The sequence below is a fragment of the Sebastes umbrosus genome, chromosome 22 (genome assembly GCF_015220745.1).
Source record: "Sebastes umbrosus isolate fSebUmb1 chromosome 22, fSebUmb1.pri, whole genome shotgun sequence".
NCBI classification, from domain to species: Eukaryota; Metazoa; Chordata; class Actinopteri; order Perciformes; family Sebastidae; genus Sebastes; species Sebastes umbrosus.
Window position 1 is genome coordinate 9,241,654 of NC_051290.1, and position 17,859 is coordinate 9,259,512.

At 40.4% G+C, this 17,859-nt stretch overlaps 1 protein-coding gene across 11 annotated transcripts in view; it reads left to right on the plus strand.

The window, feature by feature from the left end:
• Positions 1–17,859, plus strand: part of ank2b (ankyrin 2b, neuronal) — a 76,369-nt gene that overhangs the window by 6,994 nt on the left and 51,516 nt on the right. For 4 of the 11 annotated variants that reach the window (XM_037757750.1, XM_037757746.1, XM_037757747.1 and 1 more), the window contains exons 3-13: positions 5,511–5,609; positions 6,701–6,799; positions 6,898–6,996; positions 7,754–7,939; positions 11,377–11,400; positions 13,080–13,088; positions 13,698–13,796; positions 15,541–15,639; positions 16,670–16,768; positions 16,937–17,134; positions 17,290–17,388. In XM_037757750.1, coding sequence (XP_037613678.1) covers positions 5,511–5,609; positions 6,701–6,799; positions 6,898–6,996; positions 7,754–7,939; positions 11,377–11,400; positions 13,080–13,088; positions 13,698–13,796; positions 15,541–15,639; positions 16,670–16,768; positions 16,937–17,134; positions 17,290–17,388 — 1,110 coding nt within the window. The remainder of the gene's footprint in view (positions 1–5,510; positions 5,610–6,700; positions 6,800–6,897; positions 6,997–7,753; positions 7,940–11,376; positions 11,401–13,079; positions 13,089–13,697; positions 13,797–15,540; positions 15,640–16,669; positions 16,769–16,936; positions 17,135–17,289; positions 17,389–17,859) is intronic. The other 7 variants (XM_037757748.1, XM_037757755.1, XM_037757754.1 and 4 more) reach the window with 2 other exon arrangements.

Sequence of the window (17,859 nt, forward strand, 5' to 3'; positions counted from 1 at the left end):
AAAAGTCTAATCTACTGAATAATTTTGAATTATAGCAGAGGTATTATTATTATGATTCATAATGGCTGCATTTCATTTAGTTCTATGTCGGAATTACAAAATGTCACGTGGATAAACAACATCACAGGTTCAGAAATACAGTATAACAGCTAAAGCTGCCAACTTCAGTTTCTGAAATTTAAACAGTTTTTGGCAGTTAGGTTGTTATTTCCTTGAAGCTGCATTAAGTGATTTTTGGCCACTTATAAAGTTGTTATAGCGAGCATGTTAGCTAACAGTTGCCTATTTACACATCCAGCAGACACAGAGCAACATCGTCATTCATTTGGAGTTGTGTTTGTGTCCAATATTCACTCTGCTTTAGCTCCGTTTTGGTCTCCACCAACTCCCGAGATAAACATCTCTCTTTGGCTGCTAAATGCTCCACTATGTTCACCAGCTACTCTCTAACTGTGTCTGTCTGCTGGTGAGCAGGTAGTGTACGGTGGCTTTATCGGAGCTTTATAACTGAAAACATCTGTCTGCCGCTGGTTGATGAGAGCGTTTGCAGGCCGATGCACCAAAACAGTGAGCTGAAAGAGGCTAAAATGCTCTGCAGAGCTGAAGGGGACCTGCAGAGTTGATGATCATTCTCTCTGGGTTTCACATTACACATACACGTCATTTGATATAGTTGTGCCTGTTAAGTGAGTCCAAAGGTGCTTGCTACCTATTTAGCATACAATCGAAAACATTTATTTCTCTAAGTGATCATGTGCTCCTGTTGTCCACCACTAATCTTTGCATTACATAAAAATGGCTTTAGTTTCCAGTAGGGGAGAGGGCTGTGTTTGATCAGAGAGAGGTTCTTTATTTAGGCCTAGTTATCTAGTCTCCTCTAAGCCCATTAGCATTCCAGCCATGGAGGCTTGGACGGGGGGTAATGAAACCTGATAGGAGGTAAACAGTCCTGTCCTGGCAACAGCCGTAATGACCAGCCCAGTAAACTAAAGTCACATGGAGTGGAAATTTAAGATTTCGTGGAGGCTCAGTGGTGTGTCAGGCTTTGTTGTTATCGACTGATGTTGGCACCATCCAGATATTTTGAGCTCCTGTCTGTGATTGCATGTGTTTCTCTTCAAGCCCTGTTTCTGTCCCACTGTATCTCAGCTGTGTAGACGGCTTTAAAAACAAATCATAGTTAAAGGTCACATATTAAAGTATCATGTCAAAAGAAAATACACACCTTTTAGTTAGTTATTGAGGCCTTTTTGGCTGGACCGCAGAGGGCCAGCCCTATAAACGCAAAACTCTGTCACTGACTGACTACACGATTGGTTGGCCGAGTGTTGGAGTTTCCTCATTGGTCGTTTCTCTTTCAAAATGAAAAGGCGGGAACAGTCCTTTATGCAAATGAGCCCGTCAAGCGCGCATCTGGCTCATGAAACTTAGACCAAATTAGGCGATCTAGTTCTAAAATGAAACCAGATTGGCGTGTATATGTGTGTTTGTATTTATATATTAATAATGGACATTTATTAATAACGCACATCAGTGACCTCTCTTTAGATTTTGGATAAGGTGACTCTCAAATGTTGGGTGCTGTGGGCTAAGACGCATCTTTTCGTAACCGACTTTAGACATCTTCATCAGCAGATCTGAAGTTTGAAATATATACTTTCTGCGTCAACAAGGGCTGCTCATATCTGCAGGGGTTCACAGATCATTTAGGAACTGCGCGCCACTCTAAATGTATGACCTTGCGGACTTTATGCACATACTGTTCTCACATAAAAGCATGCCAGTAAAGAAGGAAGCTGATCAGTTAGAGTATAGACCACATAACGTTACAAAGGAGCAGATCATTATTTAGTGTTTTTTTTAATTAGCTCGGCTGTGAATTTTGAGCAGAAAATATTTAGCACCACGTTAATAGTTGATAATCTTTACCATTTCCCTGAAAAGTCTTGTGAGAGATCTTCCCCCTGAGTGAGTAATGGGCATCAGTGTTCTACTGTTCTCTGACGCTGTTTATAGCTCAGTAACATACTGCACTGATGAGGTGGTATTTACTCTGATTATAAGCGCCTCCCTCCCCTGAGACGACTCCAGCGCGGCTAAATTAGATTTTCACCACATCACATTTGCATTGCTTTAAAATTGCTGGTGGAATAGATGGAACGGATGATTGGGAATGGTCTCCTAAGTGATTGTGTTCATGTGGGCTGACAGAATGAGGTTTTATGGATGGAGGAGTGGGCGTACAGGGCATGGAGGATGATAAAGGGGTTAGTGGCTTCCTGGAGGTGAATGGAGGGCATGGGGTGGGGGGAAGATGTACTAAGATTAATAGGGCCCTTTGAAAGTAATGGCAGAACTGGAGTGTTCCTTATTAAAGACAGAAAAACAGAAAAGGCATCATGGTTTTGCATACAGAGAATCCGTTAATTAGAAATTGTGAGTAATCAACATGCAGTTCATCTGATATGGGATATACTTATAGATAGATATTCTATATGAGGGTGATTAAAAAGTAGTTCCCTGTATTATCCAGCTCCCTCTGACTGTTGTTGTCCTGTGGGACAAAAGACACAGGAGCTAGTTCATCTCTGCAGTAGTCACAGCTGAAAATCTGGTCTTTTATAGGAGAACAGTGACAGGTGTTACTTCAAACAGATGTTGGATGCTTGTTCTCAGATGAAGGACTGAACAGAAACCACGGAGTGGGGGTTGGGACTAGGGATGCACTGATACTGGATCGGATATATCGGATATATAATGACTCAAATAGCTGGATCGGGTATCGGTGACAATGGGGCCGATCCATTCAACTCAATTCTATGTTTATAAACTATATAAATGATATACTGGAACTTGAATTTCCTGTTTAAGTTTTGACCAATTTGTTGCTGCATTAAAAAGGTTTACACTTGAATTGTAATTCCTGTTACTTTTGAAGATTTTTTGCCAAGTTGCTGGTGTATGATATATTATTTTATTTTACAAAATTAAGAAAGCATTGTTAAAGTCCAGCCTGATGCAGTGAGGCATTAAGCTTATTAATTAAACACTGGTATCGGATCGGCACTCGGTATTGGTCGATACCCAAAGCCCAGGTATCGCTATCGGTATCTGGACTGAAAAAGTCGGATTGGTTCATCCCTAGGAAGATGACGTCCCCATTTTGAGTCCAGCCTACAAAGCTCTGCCTGGACAACTGTTTTTCCAACCGGGGAACATAGCAATTGGAGACAACATCAGATAATAAATCACTTAACGAATTGGAGATGTTGGCGGTGATTGGTAGGTGTGGAACAGGGCTATCAAGTGTCCAAGGCCAAGCACGACCGTTGAAACATTATGTTATGGTCAGGCACAGTGCATGCCCATCCATCACCCAGATCTTCACACCCTGCCTCGCTACATAAAGGGCACACTACTTCCTGCGTTAGCACTGAGCGTTGGCATTGGACATAAATTGTGATGTGCAATTGTCCAATTTCAACATAATTCATACGTGGCTGCGAAAACACAATTAAAACACAACAAGGCCAGAACACAGTGGTATAGACATGCTGTAAAGCCTGGAAACAGTTCCATTAAAAATAAAAAATCCCAAACACAGAGCACCATCAATAAGCACGACAAAGAGTTCTCTGTACTCTGAACTAGTGTTTCAGATACAGCAGTTGTAGCAACACACTGGCTAAATGCAGGGTGATGTGAGGCCAGCAGAAGGCATGGACATGTCAACTGATCCAAAAACAGCAGGACTTGGCTGAAATACATATTCTGCTCTGTTACTGAACAGATGCCTCCTGCCAGCTGTGGAATACCTCCGGGGCAAACAACACCCAAGCATAGTGAGATGCATTCCCTCTCCCGGTATCCCACAGGGAGCCTCTGCGGGGACTCTAGAGGAGTCCAGTGGGACCATCAGCCTCAGGGGCCTGTGTGATGAGGATTTGTTTTGCAGCCACGGAGGAAATGACTTATCGACTCAGCGGCTCTTTTTATGCTGCAGCCTGATGCTCGTGCTGCTGAAAGGGTTATTGAATGGGTCACTTATATGAGCAGAGGGATAAACTAGGGAACAACCTTGCATTCATCTCCATTTCTTTGCTTAAAAACGTGAAAGAAAACGGAAGACTGTTAATGGTGCGACGGTTGGTTTGGCTGTTTAACTGGCTTGAAATGTCTTCATTTTCATTTAAAGCTGCACTCAATATTATTTTTATTAACAATGGATCAAAGGACTGTAATGGAAAAAGGTGTTGCTAATAGTGAAAACCTTACAGGAAATGATTCCTTCCAAGCTCTACAGAGCTCTTTAGCCTCGTTTAGCTCATTGCTCATCATTTTTACCGCTTTTAAACGCCACTCTCAGTAAAATAAACTGGTTATAGCAGACGCAGGGAGCTGTTAGAGGCAAAAAAAGCTGTTCATTACCTGTCCAGAACCAAACGCCAGGCAGACAAAAACTAGCTAGGGATGAAATTGGAAACCCTCCCAATTAAAAACAGTGTTGCTGGATGAGTCTGCTAATGTTCAGTCCATGTTCAGTGCTCTTCTTTCAACGAAGAAATACTCTCCAGTTCCGATATAACTGATGCTATTGCAACATCTATGCTAACCTCTACAGGAGTCGCCATTGTTGTTTAGAACCAACAGTCGCCTCTCTGTGTCGCCTCATACTATGGTCTCATCGGGTCTCACTTGGTCTCACACACCTAAACTGACTCGTAGCTGCAGTAGCTCCTCACAGGACGCTGATTGGTCCGTGCTCTGGTTTGGACACAAAGTCATTACTTGGATTTTCGTGTGACATTTGATCCACGTCTCTCGCATGATCTCGTGACATCGCGAGAAGGTTAGCCCGTCCCACCTCCTCCCTGCCAACCAAGCAGCACATGACTCCGAAGAGCCCAATACAGATATTAATAAAGGTCATGAGTGACAATTCATAAGTTGAAACTTTAAACATCACTGCTCTGAACTACCGTGTGTCAACTTTCATTCGTCAGTATCATCTGTCATTTGAAATAAACCAACTCTTTAATGAAATGATAAGCTCTTTTAAACTTTTATCGAGATGTGTTTCTGGTTCATTTGGTATTTTATAATTAATCTGCCATATTTGTTTATTGTCTCTGCCATCACCAATCAATGCCAATGATATTTTAGTAGAAGGGATCAACATGAAAAATAAGAGGATGTTTTGCTTGAACAACACAGACACACTCACACTATTTATATCTTCATACCCAGGACTGGCTCTGCTCAACGCCAGCATAGCATGGCACAACATCAGACCCAACTTTGATAGCTATAGCTTTGATATTTCAGTCTGTCCCTCCACATGGAAGAGTGTTCAAAAGATGGAAACTGAGAAAGTATGGCAGGCTCAGTTAGTTATGGATGTGGTGGAGGAGGTTATCCCTTCTCTTTCCATTTAGACCTGTCTTTATTCTTTGTTGACGTTGAGTTGTTGGACTTTGGGCCTAACCTTTTCGTCACTTGTCTTTTCCTAGAATGGTCTTAACGCTCTGCACCTGGCAGCCAAGGAGGGTCATGTGGATCTGGTCCAGGAGCTGTTGGAGAGAGGTGCGTCAGTGGATTCGGCCACAAAGGTAAGTTATCTCAGCTTCAAACTGAGCGGACTTCCTGAAAAGCAGGATTCATCATATAAAGTAGGTGCTGCTAGATTGGTAGTAACTAAAGATATTTCTATATTATATGAAACCATAACACTTTACCATTTCACTCACCCATTTTATACATGAATAAGGCAGGCTACTTAATGGTCAAGTAGGCCTATGTTCAGATAATTGCCTCTTCTATGTCTCTAGCATCTCTCATCAAATAATCAGCAGGTATTTAATACTAGTGAAACCATATAAGAAGTGGACGTAGTCACCGTGACATCATCCAGTGGTTTGTGGACAGCCTTCTTAGAGCCTCGAGTTCTGCATTTTGGCCGTTGCCATCTTGGTTATTTGCAACCAGAAGTGAAACGAGAGGGTGGAGCTAAGCACAAACGAACGCTGACATTTTTAGGCGACCAAAAGGTTAGAATTAACTTTCATGAACTGAAAACACACTGTGAAAGGGTTAAAGTTCTAAGATGAAAGCACGGACAACGCTGTGGTAGGGACCTGTCAATCACAAGGTAGTCATGCCCGAAACTATCCCCTGCTTTATGGTCTATTTGACTCTAAATGGGACCATAATTTACTAAATGACCATCATGCTGTATTGGAGAACACTTGAAACTAGCGATTTATAAAAAAAATTCAAAATATTTTCTCTTCTGATGGCTATTAGAAAGAAATACAAGTTTAAGGCACTTCTGCATTAGCGTCACTTCTCAGGCCCAGGAGTTTCCCACTAGGTGCAACGATTCAACAAGCCCAGGGTTTGGTTTGTACGTCATTGAACGGACCGATTTTTTACGGTTCAGTTTTGCATCCCTTATCCATACCAAAACATCCAATTACAGTTATTGCAAAGACCAATGATTTAAGACAGGCACAGTCTGTGTAGCTCTAATACTACCCTGACAGACAGCTGGACTGTTTCAAATTCACAGATATCATCTTTTAATAAGGTTAGGTCAGGAAGAAAAATACTGATATGAAATATCGCACCTTGTGTTGGTGATCATTCTTTTTTATGAGGAAATGCTAATTCTCATTGTCCTTTTTGCTTTCTATGAATCCAGAAAGGAAACACAGCCCTTCACATAGCCTCTCTAGCTGGTCAGGCTGAAGTAGTGAAGATCCTGGTCAAACGAGGAGCTGACATCAATTCACAGTCTCAGGTGAGCCTTTATTTTAATGCTATGTGATTTTATTTGGCAGTACATGTTTATGACCTGTAGTTTATTGGTAACCTCTTGTATTTGCCTGTGTGCTGTAGAATGGATTCACTCCTCTGTACATGGCCGCCCAGGAGAATCACATGGATGTGGTGCGATACCTGCTGGAGAATGGAGGCAATCAGAGCACTGCTACTGAGGTGAGAGGAGCACATACAACGCCATTGTGTAAATGCCCTCATTTTGCAGATATTTGGCCATAAATCAAAGTATTTGACAATTTTAAATTTCATGGCAATCAATCCTAGAGATGTTGAGACATTCCACTCTGAAAAATGTCAACATGCTAGTAGAGCTAGGGGAAAACTTATGGGACCACCAAGTCATTATAGGACATCATCTGGGAGTCATGATGACAAATGACAAAATTTCATGGCACATGACCACACAGTGGTAGGTCGAATCACCACTATCATCAGGGGATCACCGAAGTCATTAGAATTCATCATCTGGGGATCATGAACATCTGTACAAAATGTCATGGCGATCCATCCACTATTCGTCGAGACATTTAAGTCAATTTGAGTCAACGTCTGACGAACGTTGACATTCCTCGAGCCTCGCTGCTCCTACCATAAGTGAGACTTCCTGCATTGGGGTTTCATATTGAGCTCAAACAGCATAGTCCCTTCCTGTCCTGGTAGGCTTTCAGTTTGAAGCATATGCAGGAAGTGTTGAGTTTTAAAGATAGAGCTGCAGAGTGGTGAATATGACATGTTGTACTGATAGAATCAATGCTGCGGAATATTATTCTGAATTTACCATATCAACTGTAATAGTGCAGGTCTTTCATCCAAACAAGTCAGAAGTTTGGAGACGATACTTTGAAGACTTCCCAAATGAAGGATTCTTGAAAACGAGTTAGCCAATTATCTTAACTTGTCTTCGTTCACCCAGGATGGCTTCACCCCTCTGGCCATCGCCCTCCAGCAGGGCCACAACCAGGTGGTTTCTGTCCTACTGGAGAATGATACTAAAGGCAAGGTCCGCCTGCCTGCCTTGCACATTGCTGCCCGCAAGGACGACACCAAGTCAGCCGCCCTGCTCCTCCAGAACGACCACAATGCTGATGTCCAGTCGAAGGTACGCCCATAGCACGCTTTGAGATGGGGGGGGTTTGGCATGTGCGGAAGTCAAGCTAATGTGGTGCTATTTGTTTGTGCCAATGTGTCCGTACTGTGGTTATGAGGACTTTAATGAAGCATATGAATTGTATGAGGCTGTAGTGGATTTGGCTAAATAGGATCTGGTGATATTTGAGGTACAGAATGTAGAAGGTAAAGCATTGAAAGCGTCTGTTAAATGTCAGTGGTTTTAGCATACTAACACTGGGGTTCACCCCATGAGCCCTATTATAGAGTCTTTAGATGGAAAGACCTTGTTTACATCTGCTATTAAAATGTAATCTGGATAGGTTATCAACAATCTGATCACACCGTTCTCATCACATCCTGTCTTCATAATAGCAGGATCTCATTTGTTCCTGTTCATTATATAAAGTAGGCGAGTAGGTGGAAAGCTGGCAACATGTAATTAGAAGGAAGGTGATGTTACAGTCCAGTAGTGTGGACTTCTCGTGTGTGGGCTGAGCTGTAGTTGTAGTAATGATATTGCTGCTTGTGATGATGAAGCCTCAGCGATGAGGATTCTACCCACAGTGGTGATCTCTCAGCCCATAGCGATGACATTCCTACCTACCCTAGCATTTCTATACACAAATGTACTGTGTGTTTCTACCTATGGTTGTGATAGTTCTAACCACAGTGGGGATGTTTCTATTTAAGGCAAAGCTGTTCTGGCCCACAGGGATGATTTTTCTGTCCACTGGTGATATTTATGCCCATGAAAAAGATTTTTCTATCTGAAATGTTAACGTTTCTACTTGGTGGTATGATGTTTCTGTCACCATGGACAATATTTATACTCTCAGTGACGGTGCATCATACTGTTATACCCAGTTGGCACTAGACGTCTGAATGGAAATCCTATGGGTCCCAATGTGTCATCAGGATTGAGATGGAACAGGAAAACCAAGACTTAGAAGTCGCAGGAATTTAAACATGTCAACGTCTGACATGTCATTGTTGACAATTTGGCGCTAGATCAGTACAGCAATACTCAACATTATCTTTTTTTTTCACAATTTGGACACAAAGTACATTGCATGTCATGTTCAAACTAGGGATAAAATATCCAGATAACAATCACAGCAGGTGTAAACAATGTCGCCCAGATTTACGACGACTATGATTTTGTGTATGAGAGAAGAGCACTAACTTGTCGTGATGTACTTGCTGTTAACCCGTGTATGTACAGTGTGTCTGTGTTTCCATCTGTGTGTCTATGCATCTCTCTATTTCTCTCTCATTCAGTGCCTCTGTGCCTGCCACGTCACTCCTGATCCTGCCACTAACTGGGTCTCTCCCTCTTTTTTTCCTTCCTCTCTTTAAATGCTTCCTCTCACATACTACCCCTCCATCACCCCCTCCTTCCTTGCTGCACCGGTGTCTTAAGTGTCCGCTGCATGGAGTGTGCCACTGTCTGCAGGTTGTATGGTGGTTATATACAAGGCTGCATGCAACCAAAGGGGGGAAGGGTGGAGGTTTTGATTGCTTCTTGACCATCAGTAAGGGATGGGAGAGTCAATCCGGTATTGGCGGGAATTCACTGTTACCTGATGATTTATTTTACTGTTCCTCTGATACCGGATAAGGGTTTTAAGTGACGTGGCTTGTAAAGATGATTTACTGCACTATCCATCTTCCTTCTACAGTAAATTACAGTATATTTCAACAAGGCACCAATAATGTTGATTACAAGTCCTTGTGGAGGCAGCTCAGAATATATGCATGCTTTTAGTATAATGCCATATGGGGTCCAGCTGTTGTGATGCAGCCCTGCTCAATGTGACTCATAAGAAAAGCCCAGAGGAGAAGGGCTATAAACAGCAGCATGAACAGTCACAAATCAAACACACACATGTACACATAGAACACATATTGCTGTCACACCTATAGGGCACGGTTATGTTAAAATACCTGGGAAAAACAGTCCAGTGGGAGCTATCAGAAATGGTCTGCTTAATAGAAAAGCTGGGTGCTTTCACAAGCCATTTGGCTCGTCCACATTTCTATTTAGTCTGGTTTGGTTTCACAGTGCACAAATTAAAGCGGACCAAATAAAAAAATAGAAAAATTGCTGAATTGCTTGTATGAAGGAGCACGGCCAACGTTTTTTCACTTTTTCACTCGGCACCAATCTGCTATTGTTTACCTGTGTGCGTCCCAACAAATGCCCTCGCAGGCAGCCTGTAATCCCCTGCATTTTGTTTCACTTCCTGCGATTGAGTCCAATTATGTTCTCACTGCAATCAAATTGCACTAGAGTTCACTTGGAGGACCACTTTGGAGAGGTGATTGTTTTGGTCCGCACCAGAGTACGAATAAATTAAAAATGTTGGCTTGTGAAGGTGCCCTAAGACACTGGTAAATAAAATGAAACCCTTTAAGGGATAACAATAACTTATAACTACTCAGGTCTTATCTTAGTGTTGGCCACCTATCCTATCGGTAATAACAACACTTTACTCACCATGTTAATTACTGAGATCTTTGCAACACTGTTAGTGTTACCAATGGAATGGAAGACACAGGCAGACGCATATTCACACAGGTTGTAAGCCAAAGAGAAATCCTTTAAAGAGACTATGCAACTTTTGCTAAACTAAAGTGGCAACTACATGACAGTGGCACATTGACTTTCCCTTTACTACTTGTTTTACTTTGGTAATAAAACCATTAAAATGTGTATCTGTGACATAACAGTAGCACAAGTAGCAACTGCCTCAATGGCTCGGTTACACCTTCACCTATCTAAAGTTACAGATAACATTAGCCACAATTAGTTACTGGTCATATCAGACCAGGCTGTGGTTTTATTATTTATTATGGGTTCAATATAATGAAGTTCTGTGGGAGCTGGTCTGACAAATACAAAGCACCAAACACCCACTTTCCTGATGTAATATACACATTCTCATTGTCTCTTGCAAGAGAGAGACTTCAAACTTCAGATTACAGATCCATCTAAAATGTTCCAGCTTCTTAGGTGTGATGATTTACTACATTATATCTCTGTAACTTGAATATCTTTGGATTTTGGATTGTTGGTTGAAACAAAAACTAATAATTTGAAGACGTTACTTCGGCAACAAGCATTTTCTCACTATTCCATACAATTTTGGACCAAAGAATTAATCACAAATGACAGTTTAATTGATAATAAAAAACAATCATTAGTTGCATTTCCACAAGACCTTAAGCTTTGACATCCGGCACCTCAGTGTGAGCTGGACATCAGCTGCACCGATTAAAGGGAAGTGAGCCACACCAGCCACGTCGCTGCCAGTTTAGCGTCTGACAGCACAGCTGAGCTGCTGTGCATCTGACTGCAGTGCAGTAATGTGTTAAACAAGTTTTAACTGAATTGATGTTTCCCTCCCTCATTTCCTCCCGCTTCAGATGATGGTCAATAGGACTACTGAGGTATACACACGCTCCTTTTGATTCTCCACAGATTCACTATACAGTCCCATTCCGTTACTTCACTTTTCTTTCCCACCATTTATTTATGTCACGTCCACAGCACTGCATGGTGTAAATGAAGATTCATTTGGTTCATTTCACAGTTTCTGTTTGGTTTGGTATAATAAGAGGTCAACATGCACGGCTGACACGAATGGCCAAGCTGCTGCCGCGTGTCCTGCGCTCAGGCACTGCACACTTATCTGTAGTTTTTGGCTTTAGATTTGGTTTATTCATACTGTGTTTGTATGCATTTTCATTGTTTTTATACTAATTTGTCACCAGCTCAGGAAGCCCCTTTTTGTTTCTGTCATATTTAACCTCAATACATTTAGAAATCTCTCTAAACAACATCATTATTGAGATGTAAGCTTTATTGATTTATTTTGATGTGATGAATACTATGCTGATGCATTTTTTTGGAACAGTTATGAATGTATATTGTCCACTAGTCTGTCGTGTAATTTTGTCTGTTTATGTCGTGTTGCATGATTTCTAGAGATGCACTATGAACTGCTTAGTTTATAACAGTTAAGGTTAAATTAAAACATACAATATACTTACCGTAAGTATGGAAGTCCAGTGCTGCCAAGATAAAAATGAAATAATTTAATCAAATTGAAATGTTATTTTATGAAAACATTTATAAAAATCTGATTTGTATTTTCATGTTCAAAATGCATAATTATTGTCAAAGCAAAAACTTTATTGACCAATAATTTCCAATTTGTACTCTAAAGCATAGTACTGCCACAATGATACTGAAATTCAGAATTAACTTTTGTTTTCATTTTCAAATGGGCCCACAATGTGCAACCTACATAAATCTAAATGCAAACTAGACATTTGTTAAAAATCTGTCTAGAAACCGTAGAAAATTAAATGCCGTTTAGTTTAGTTTGACAAATTTCCCAAAGGACACCTGGGAGGATCTTTCCATAATAACAGTTGCCATAAAAACAGAAATTGTCATTACATTTTCGGAGGATATTAGCTAAAATTAGGACATAATTCAACTTAAACTTTACATTCAATTCAATTCAATTCAATTTATTTTTGTATTGCGTCAAATCACAACAGAAGTTATCTCAAGACTCCTTACATGTAGATTGGACATTGTCTGCCAAATTGAAAATTAATGTTCCATTTCATGTTAGGTCAATATGGCAGCGTTTGCTTTGTAGTAAAGTGAAACTTATTTGTAAATAGAATTTTAATTTTAACATCCATTTTGGCAGTAATTATGCATTTTAAACATGTTATGTAAATATGCACACATAAATTGAAATTTGAGATTAAATTATTTTATTTTAATATTGGCAGTCCTGGTCTTCTATACATGAAACTTCCTTATCAAGTATTTCAAATGCACGTTTTTATATAGATTTTCAAATAACTGGTATATGACTTTTACTCTTTTACTACTACAACAATGCTAATAAATAATAATGACATGCTTTAAAGGTATTACCTGCTTGGCCAAACACTTGGCATTGAATAGCATGTTGCATCCACGCTACCTTAATTTGCACCATTCTAAGCTTTTGACTGTGTAAAGTTTTTAAACCATCACGTTAGTCACTGTATTCTTCACACTTTTGTAAACAACTTTTTCACATTAAATCGGACCACACTTACAGAATGGCAAGGTAAGGCAAGAATCTCACAACTACTCCAACCTGCTCTGCAATCTCTAACTTTTCTCATATAGTACTCATTGCTAACTCTAATACTTCTATGACGTACAGTTAACATAGTGCACTTTGGTGTTGATCACAAATGTTACTTCCTCTTTATGAGTTTACTATAATTTGGTGTTGTTTGGGAAGCTAATATTGTTTGTCCATCTTCACGTTAATCTTGATGACTATCTGTGTATACTGTACATCTATTTGTTCTGCTTCAGTTTTCATTTCTAATTGGTTTGGAGGGCCTTCTTTTACTTTTGGTTCTGTGGTTGATAAACTGCATGGAAGTGACGTTTCTGAGTGTGTTTTGGGGGTTGTGTGTATGGGTGCTTTTATAAGATAAATATTCTGTCTAATATTTTCAAAAATTTGATTTTTTTCTGGGACTTTTTTAAAATTTTCTTTGCTTTCAGTTAAGTTTTTGTTCACCTGTGATGCTTGATGCTGCATGCTGGGAAGACTAAAGATCAAGAGACACGATTCAGAGTTAAAGGACATGACGTAAAGGCTAATGTCTGACCTCTGTCCTCCTCTCTGTGTGTCCCGTCTCTTTCCTTGTCTGTCTTCCAGAGTGGATTCACCCCCCTGCATATCGCTGCCCACTATGGCAACGTCAATGTGGCCACACTCCTGCTGAACCGAGGGGCAGCGGTCGACTTCACGGCAAGGGTAAGATTCTACGCTAATAAGCACTGTTATTTGGGTCTGATGAGGGCATTGAAAGACACTATAATCAACCCGATCGCACTCCCAACTCGTCAAATTCCGCCGTTTGGTAAGTGTCCCTCGGCATCGGAAACCGACGCACAGAAGCACCCTTTAGCGACAGTTTGTGACGAACCGGGCTTTCAACTAACTCCAATGTAAACCCACCAGCGGCGATCAAACAAACACAAGACTTTCAACCAGGAGACCACTGTTCGTGCCCCGTGTGAAACTAAAAGTAACGTTGACTTATTTTGTCAAGTCAGTCTTTAGTCACGTGATTCATTGGTATCATCAGTCCCATGAGTCACATGAGTCGTTAGTCAGTGAAGTAAATGTCAACCACGACCGTTTCCTAACCCTAACTAAGTGGTTGTGTTGCCTAAACCTAACTTCCTGTGAGAACGGAAGTTTATTTTGAGAGGACACTATGTATGTAACGAGCGTATACTGACACGCCGACCCTGGTTCATCCAAAAGTAACGCAAGATGGGTAATCCGTGCGTCGGTCTCCGACACCAAGGGGCACTGACCAAGCGGCAGTATTTGACGAGTTGGAAATGAGAATGTGTTGAATGGCGTGTCTACACAGGAGGCGTTTCAGACACATTTCCAATTTCCAGATATGCTTCTAGTTTAATAAGTCATTTGTCTACCAGAAGTGGGACCAAGCCATTGTTTTGCAAGTCACATGTAGGCTGAGTCTGCAGTCTTTGCACTCAAGTCCCAAGTCAAGACTGCTGAGTCCTAAACTTTGAGTTTCGAGACATAAAAAACTCACAATGAGCTCTTCACCAAATGTAATGCTATTTTAACAACAGAGTTACAATATATTAAACATTTTTGTCAAGTCTAAAGTCATCAAATTTGTGACTGGAGTCCACCCCTCTCCTGCCTACACATGCCACGTAACGGCAACCTAAAGCAATGTTGCTCGCACTACACCTCCTGTGAGGACAGGGTGTAACGTCTTCATCTTGCCTCACCCCCAAATCCCTCAGCAGTACAGTGTTAATTTCTGGCCTTTCAGATGTGTCCCATTAAATCATCCCGAAAACAAATTCAGATATCCTATTTTTAGCCGTGCGAGCAGTGTGGATAAAAATAGCTTTTTTTTTATCACCTTGCTCTCCCCTAAGCCTCGAGGGATTGCTTGTGTGGCTGACAGGGAGGTTGCAGAGATTTGAGCGAATGCACTCATCCTCTCTCTGTATGAGGCATACATCCTCCAGTCTGAGACACTTTTTCACTTGACTGGTTCAAGTGTTGCGTAACAAAACATATTTTAGTGTTGAACAGCTTTTCAAGGAAACAAGCAAACCTACTTTCAACTTAAGAGCCTCATCGTGGGCGCCCCAGTAGCTCATCTGGTAGAGGTTTGAATCTGATTCGTGGCTCTTTGCTGCATGTCGTCCCCTCTCTCTTTCCCTTTCACAACCATCTCTGTCTCTCTCAATTAAAGGCATAAAAAAAGAGCCCTCAACATTGAATTGAAAAGCACAAGATAACATTCAAATGCAAATATATTTTATTTTGAAATTAAATATTTAAGAGAGTTAGTTGATTAGTTAATCGTTCCAAGAAGGAGTACTCACTTTAGCAGAGTGTGGATTTAATTTCACTATCAGTAACCTTTTAACGAATATTCTTAATGTGTCTAACTAAGACAAAATGCATTTCTCTAAAACTCATTTCCCTCTCCCTGTAGAATGGGATTACTCCTCTACATGTGGCGTCCAAGCGTGGCAACACTAACATGGTCGGCCTGTTGCTGGACCGGGGCTCTCAGATCGATGCTAAAACAAGGGTGAGTACTATGAGAAGCTGGACTATATGGTAATGTTCTCCTAGTTGTGATGTGTAGACTGACCATCCTGATTTAAAAGGGAATTTGGTAACACTTTATAATAGCCATCATTTATAAATGGTAAATTGATAGTTAATTAAACTTAATTAATAATTATTTAAATGTTAATAATAGAAGTAATGATATAATCTATATTATTTTAACAGTTAATTGTTGCACACATTATAACATTTTACACATATAAGTATTTGTTAATGATTACAATATTATTTGTATTTGTAAAATGAATTGTATCGTTTGTAAAACATCTTCTGTACCAAATATTTGTAGCACTTTGTTAATGGTTAATAACTGGTTTGTAAATGTCTATAAACATTATTTGGATGACTATTATAAAGTTGCAACTGATGATTATAATACCTTGTTAAATGGTTAATAAATACGTTGTAAAGCGTCAGTAAACATTATTTAGATAGATAGTTAATAGTTTTTCAGTGCTTAATAATTGGTTTCTGGTTCATCTATCTATGTAATGTTTATAGCTGTTTTACAAACGGATGTCTTTACAAATCATTGGTAATCATTAACAAATACTTAATATACTATATAATGTTATAATGTGTACACCAATAAACTGATAATAAATACTTTACTAATTTAATCAGAATGTAATTGTTATTGTATCCTATCAGCTATGATACAGAATTTATCAACTAATTATTTCATAATACACAAACTAATGGTAAAATAACAGAAATTATAGCATTACTAATAATATTATTATCGTGTTAACTTTGACATCCCTAGTTAATACCTATATTTGATTGTAACCAATACCATCCTGGGTTAGTAACTGGCTACACCTGCATATGGGTACTAACTTGGCCGTGTTATATTAGCAACCACAGAGGTTTTTCTCAGGTTAAGCCATTGACCTCAACTGATGAGACTAACTTGGTTAAAAAAGGAAAAAGCCAAGTCAGTGTCAGTACGTATTGAATGACTATTTATGTGTTTGTGTGTTATGTAGGATGGTCTGACTCCCTTACACTGTGCGGCCCGTAGTGGACATGACACAGCTGTGGAGCTGCTGCTGGAGAGAGGAGCACCTTTACTGGCCAGGACCAAGGTGTGTCACGTGACCATTCACCTTTTACAGTTAAAGGAACAGACAGTTCCTTTTTCATGTGTGACAATGATCTCTGAAGCAGTGTTTTATTTCCAGTACACAGTACACAGTCATTCCTCAGGATCCCCTTCTACCATGTAACTTAATGAGCTCTCTTTCACGTCTTAGAACGGGCTGTCTCCTCTTCACATGGCGGCGCAAGGCGACCACGTCGATTGTGTCAAACACCTTCTGCAGCACAAGGCTCCTGTTGACGACGTCACGTTGGACTACCTGACAGCGTTGCACGTGGCAGCTCACTGCGGTCACTACAGAGTCACCAAACTGCTGCTGGACAAGAGGGCCAACCCCAACGCCAGGGCACTGGTATGATCACTTTAACATTCCTCTTGTGGTACAATACGGGTCAAAAAGGTAGATTTAGTCAAGCTATAAATATAGACTGAGGGGGCTGTGATGAACATTCAGTTATGTTAAATATTGTGTGGTTTAATCCTTTACTGTGTGTGTTTGTCTGACAGAACGGCTTCACTCCGCTGCACATAGCCTGTAAGAAGAACCGAGTGAAAGTGATGGAGCTGCTGGTCAAATATGGAGCCTCTATCCAGGCCATCACAGAGGTACGGCACACACAGAAAAACTGTCATGGCCATTTTCAAAGGGTTCACTTGACCTCTGACCTCAAGCTATGTGAATACAAATGGGTTCTATGGGTACTCACGAGTCTCCCCTTTACAGACATGCTCACTTTATGATAATCACATGCAGTTTGGGGCAAGTCATAGTCAAGTCAGCACACTGACACACTGACAGCTGTTGTTGCCTGTTGGACTGCAGTTTGCCATGTTATGATTTGAGCATATTTGTTATGCTAAATGCAGTACCTGTGAGGGTTTCTGGACAATATTTGTCATTGTTTTGTGTTGTTAATTGATTTCCAATAATAAATATATACATACATTTGCATAAAGCCGCATATTTGCCCACTCCCATGTTGATAAGAGTATTAAATCCTTGACGAATCTCCCTTTAAGGTACATTTTGAACAGATAAAAAAATGTAATATAAAATATTTTAATTGATTGACAGCC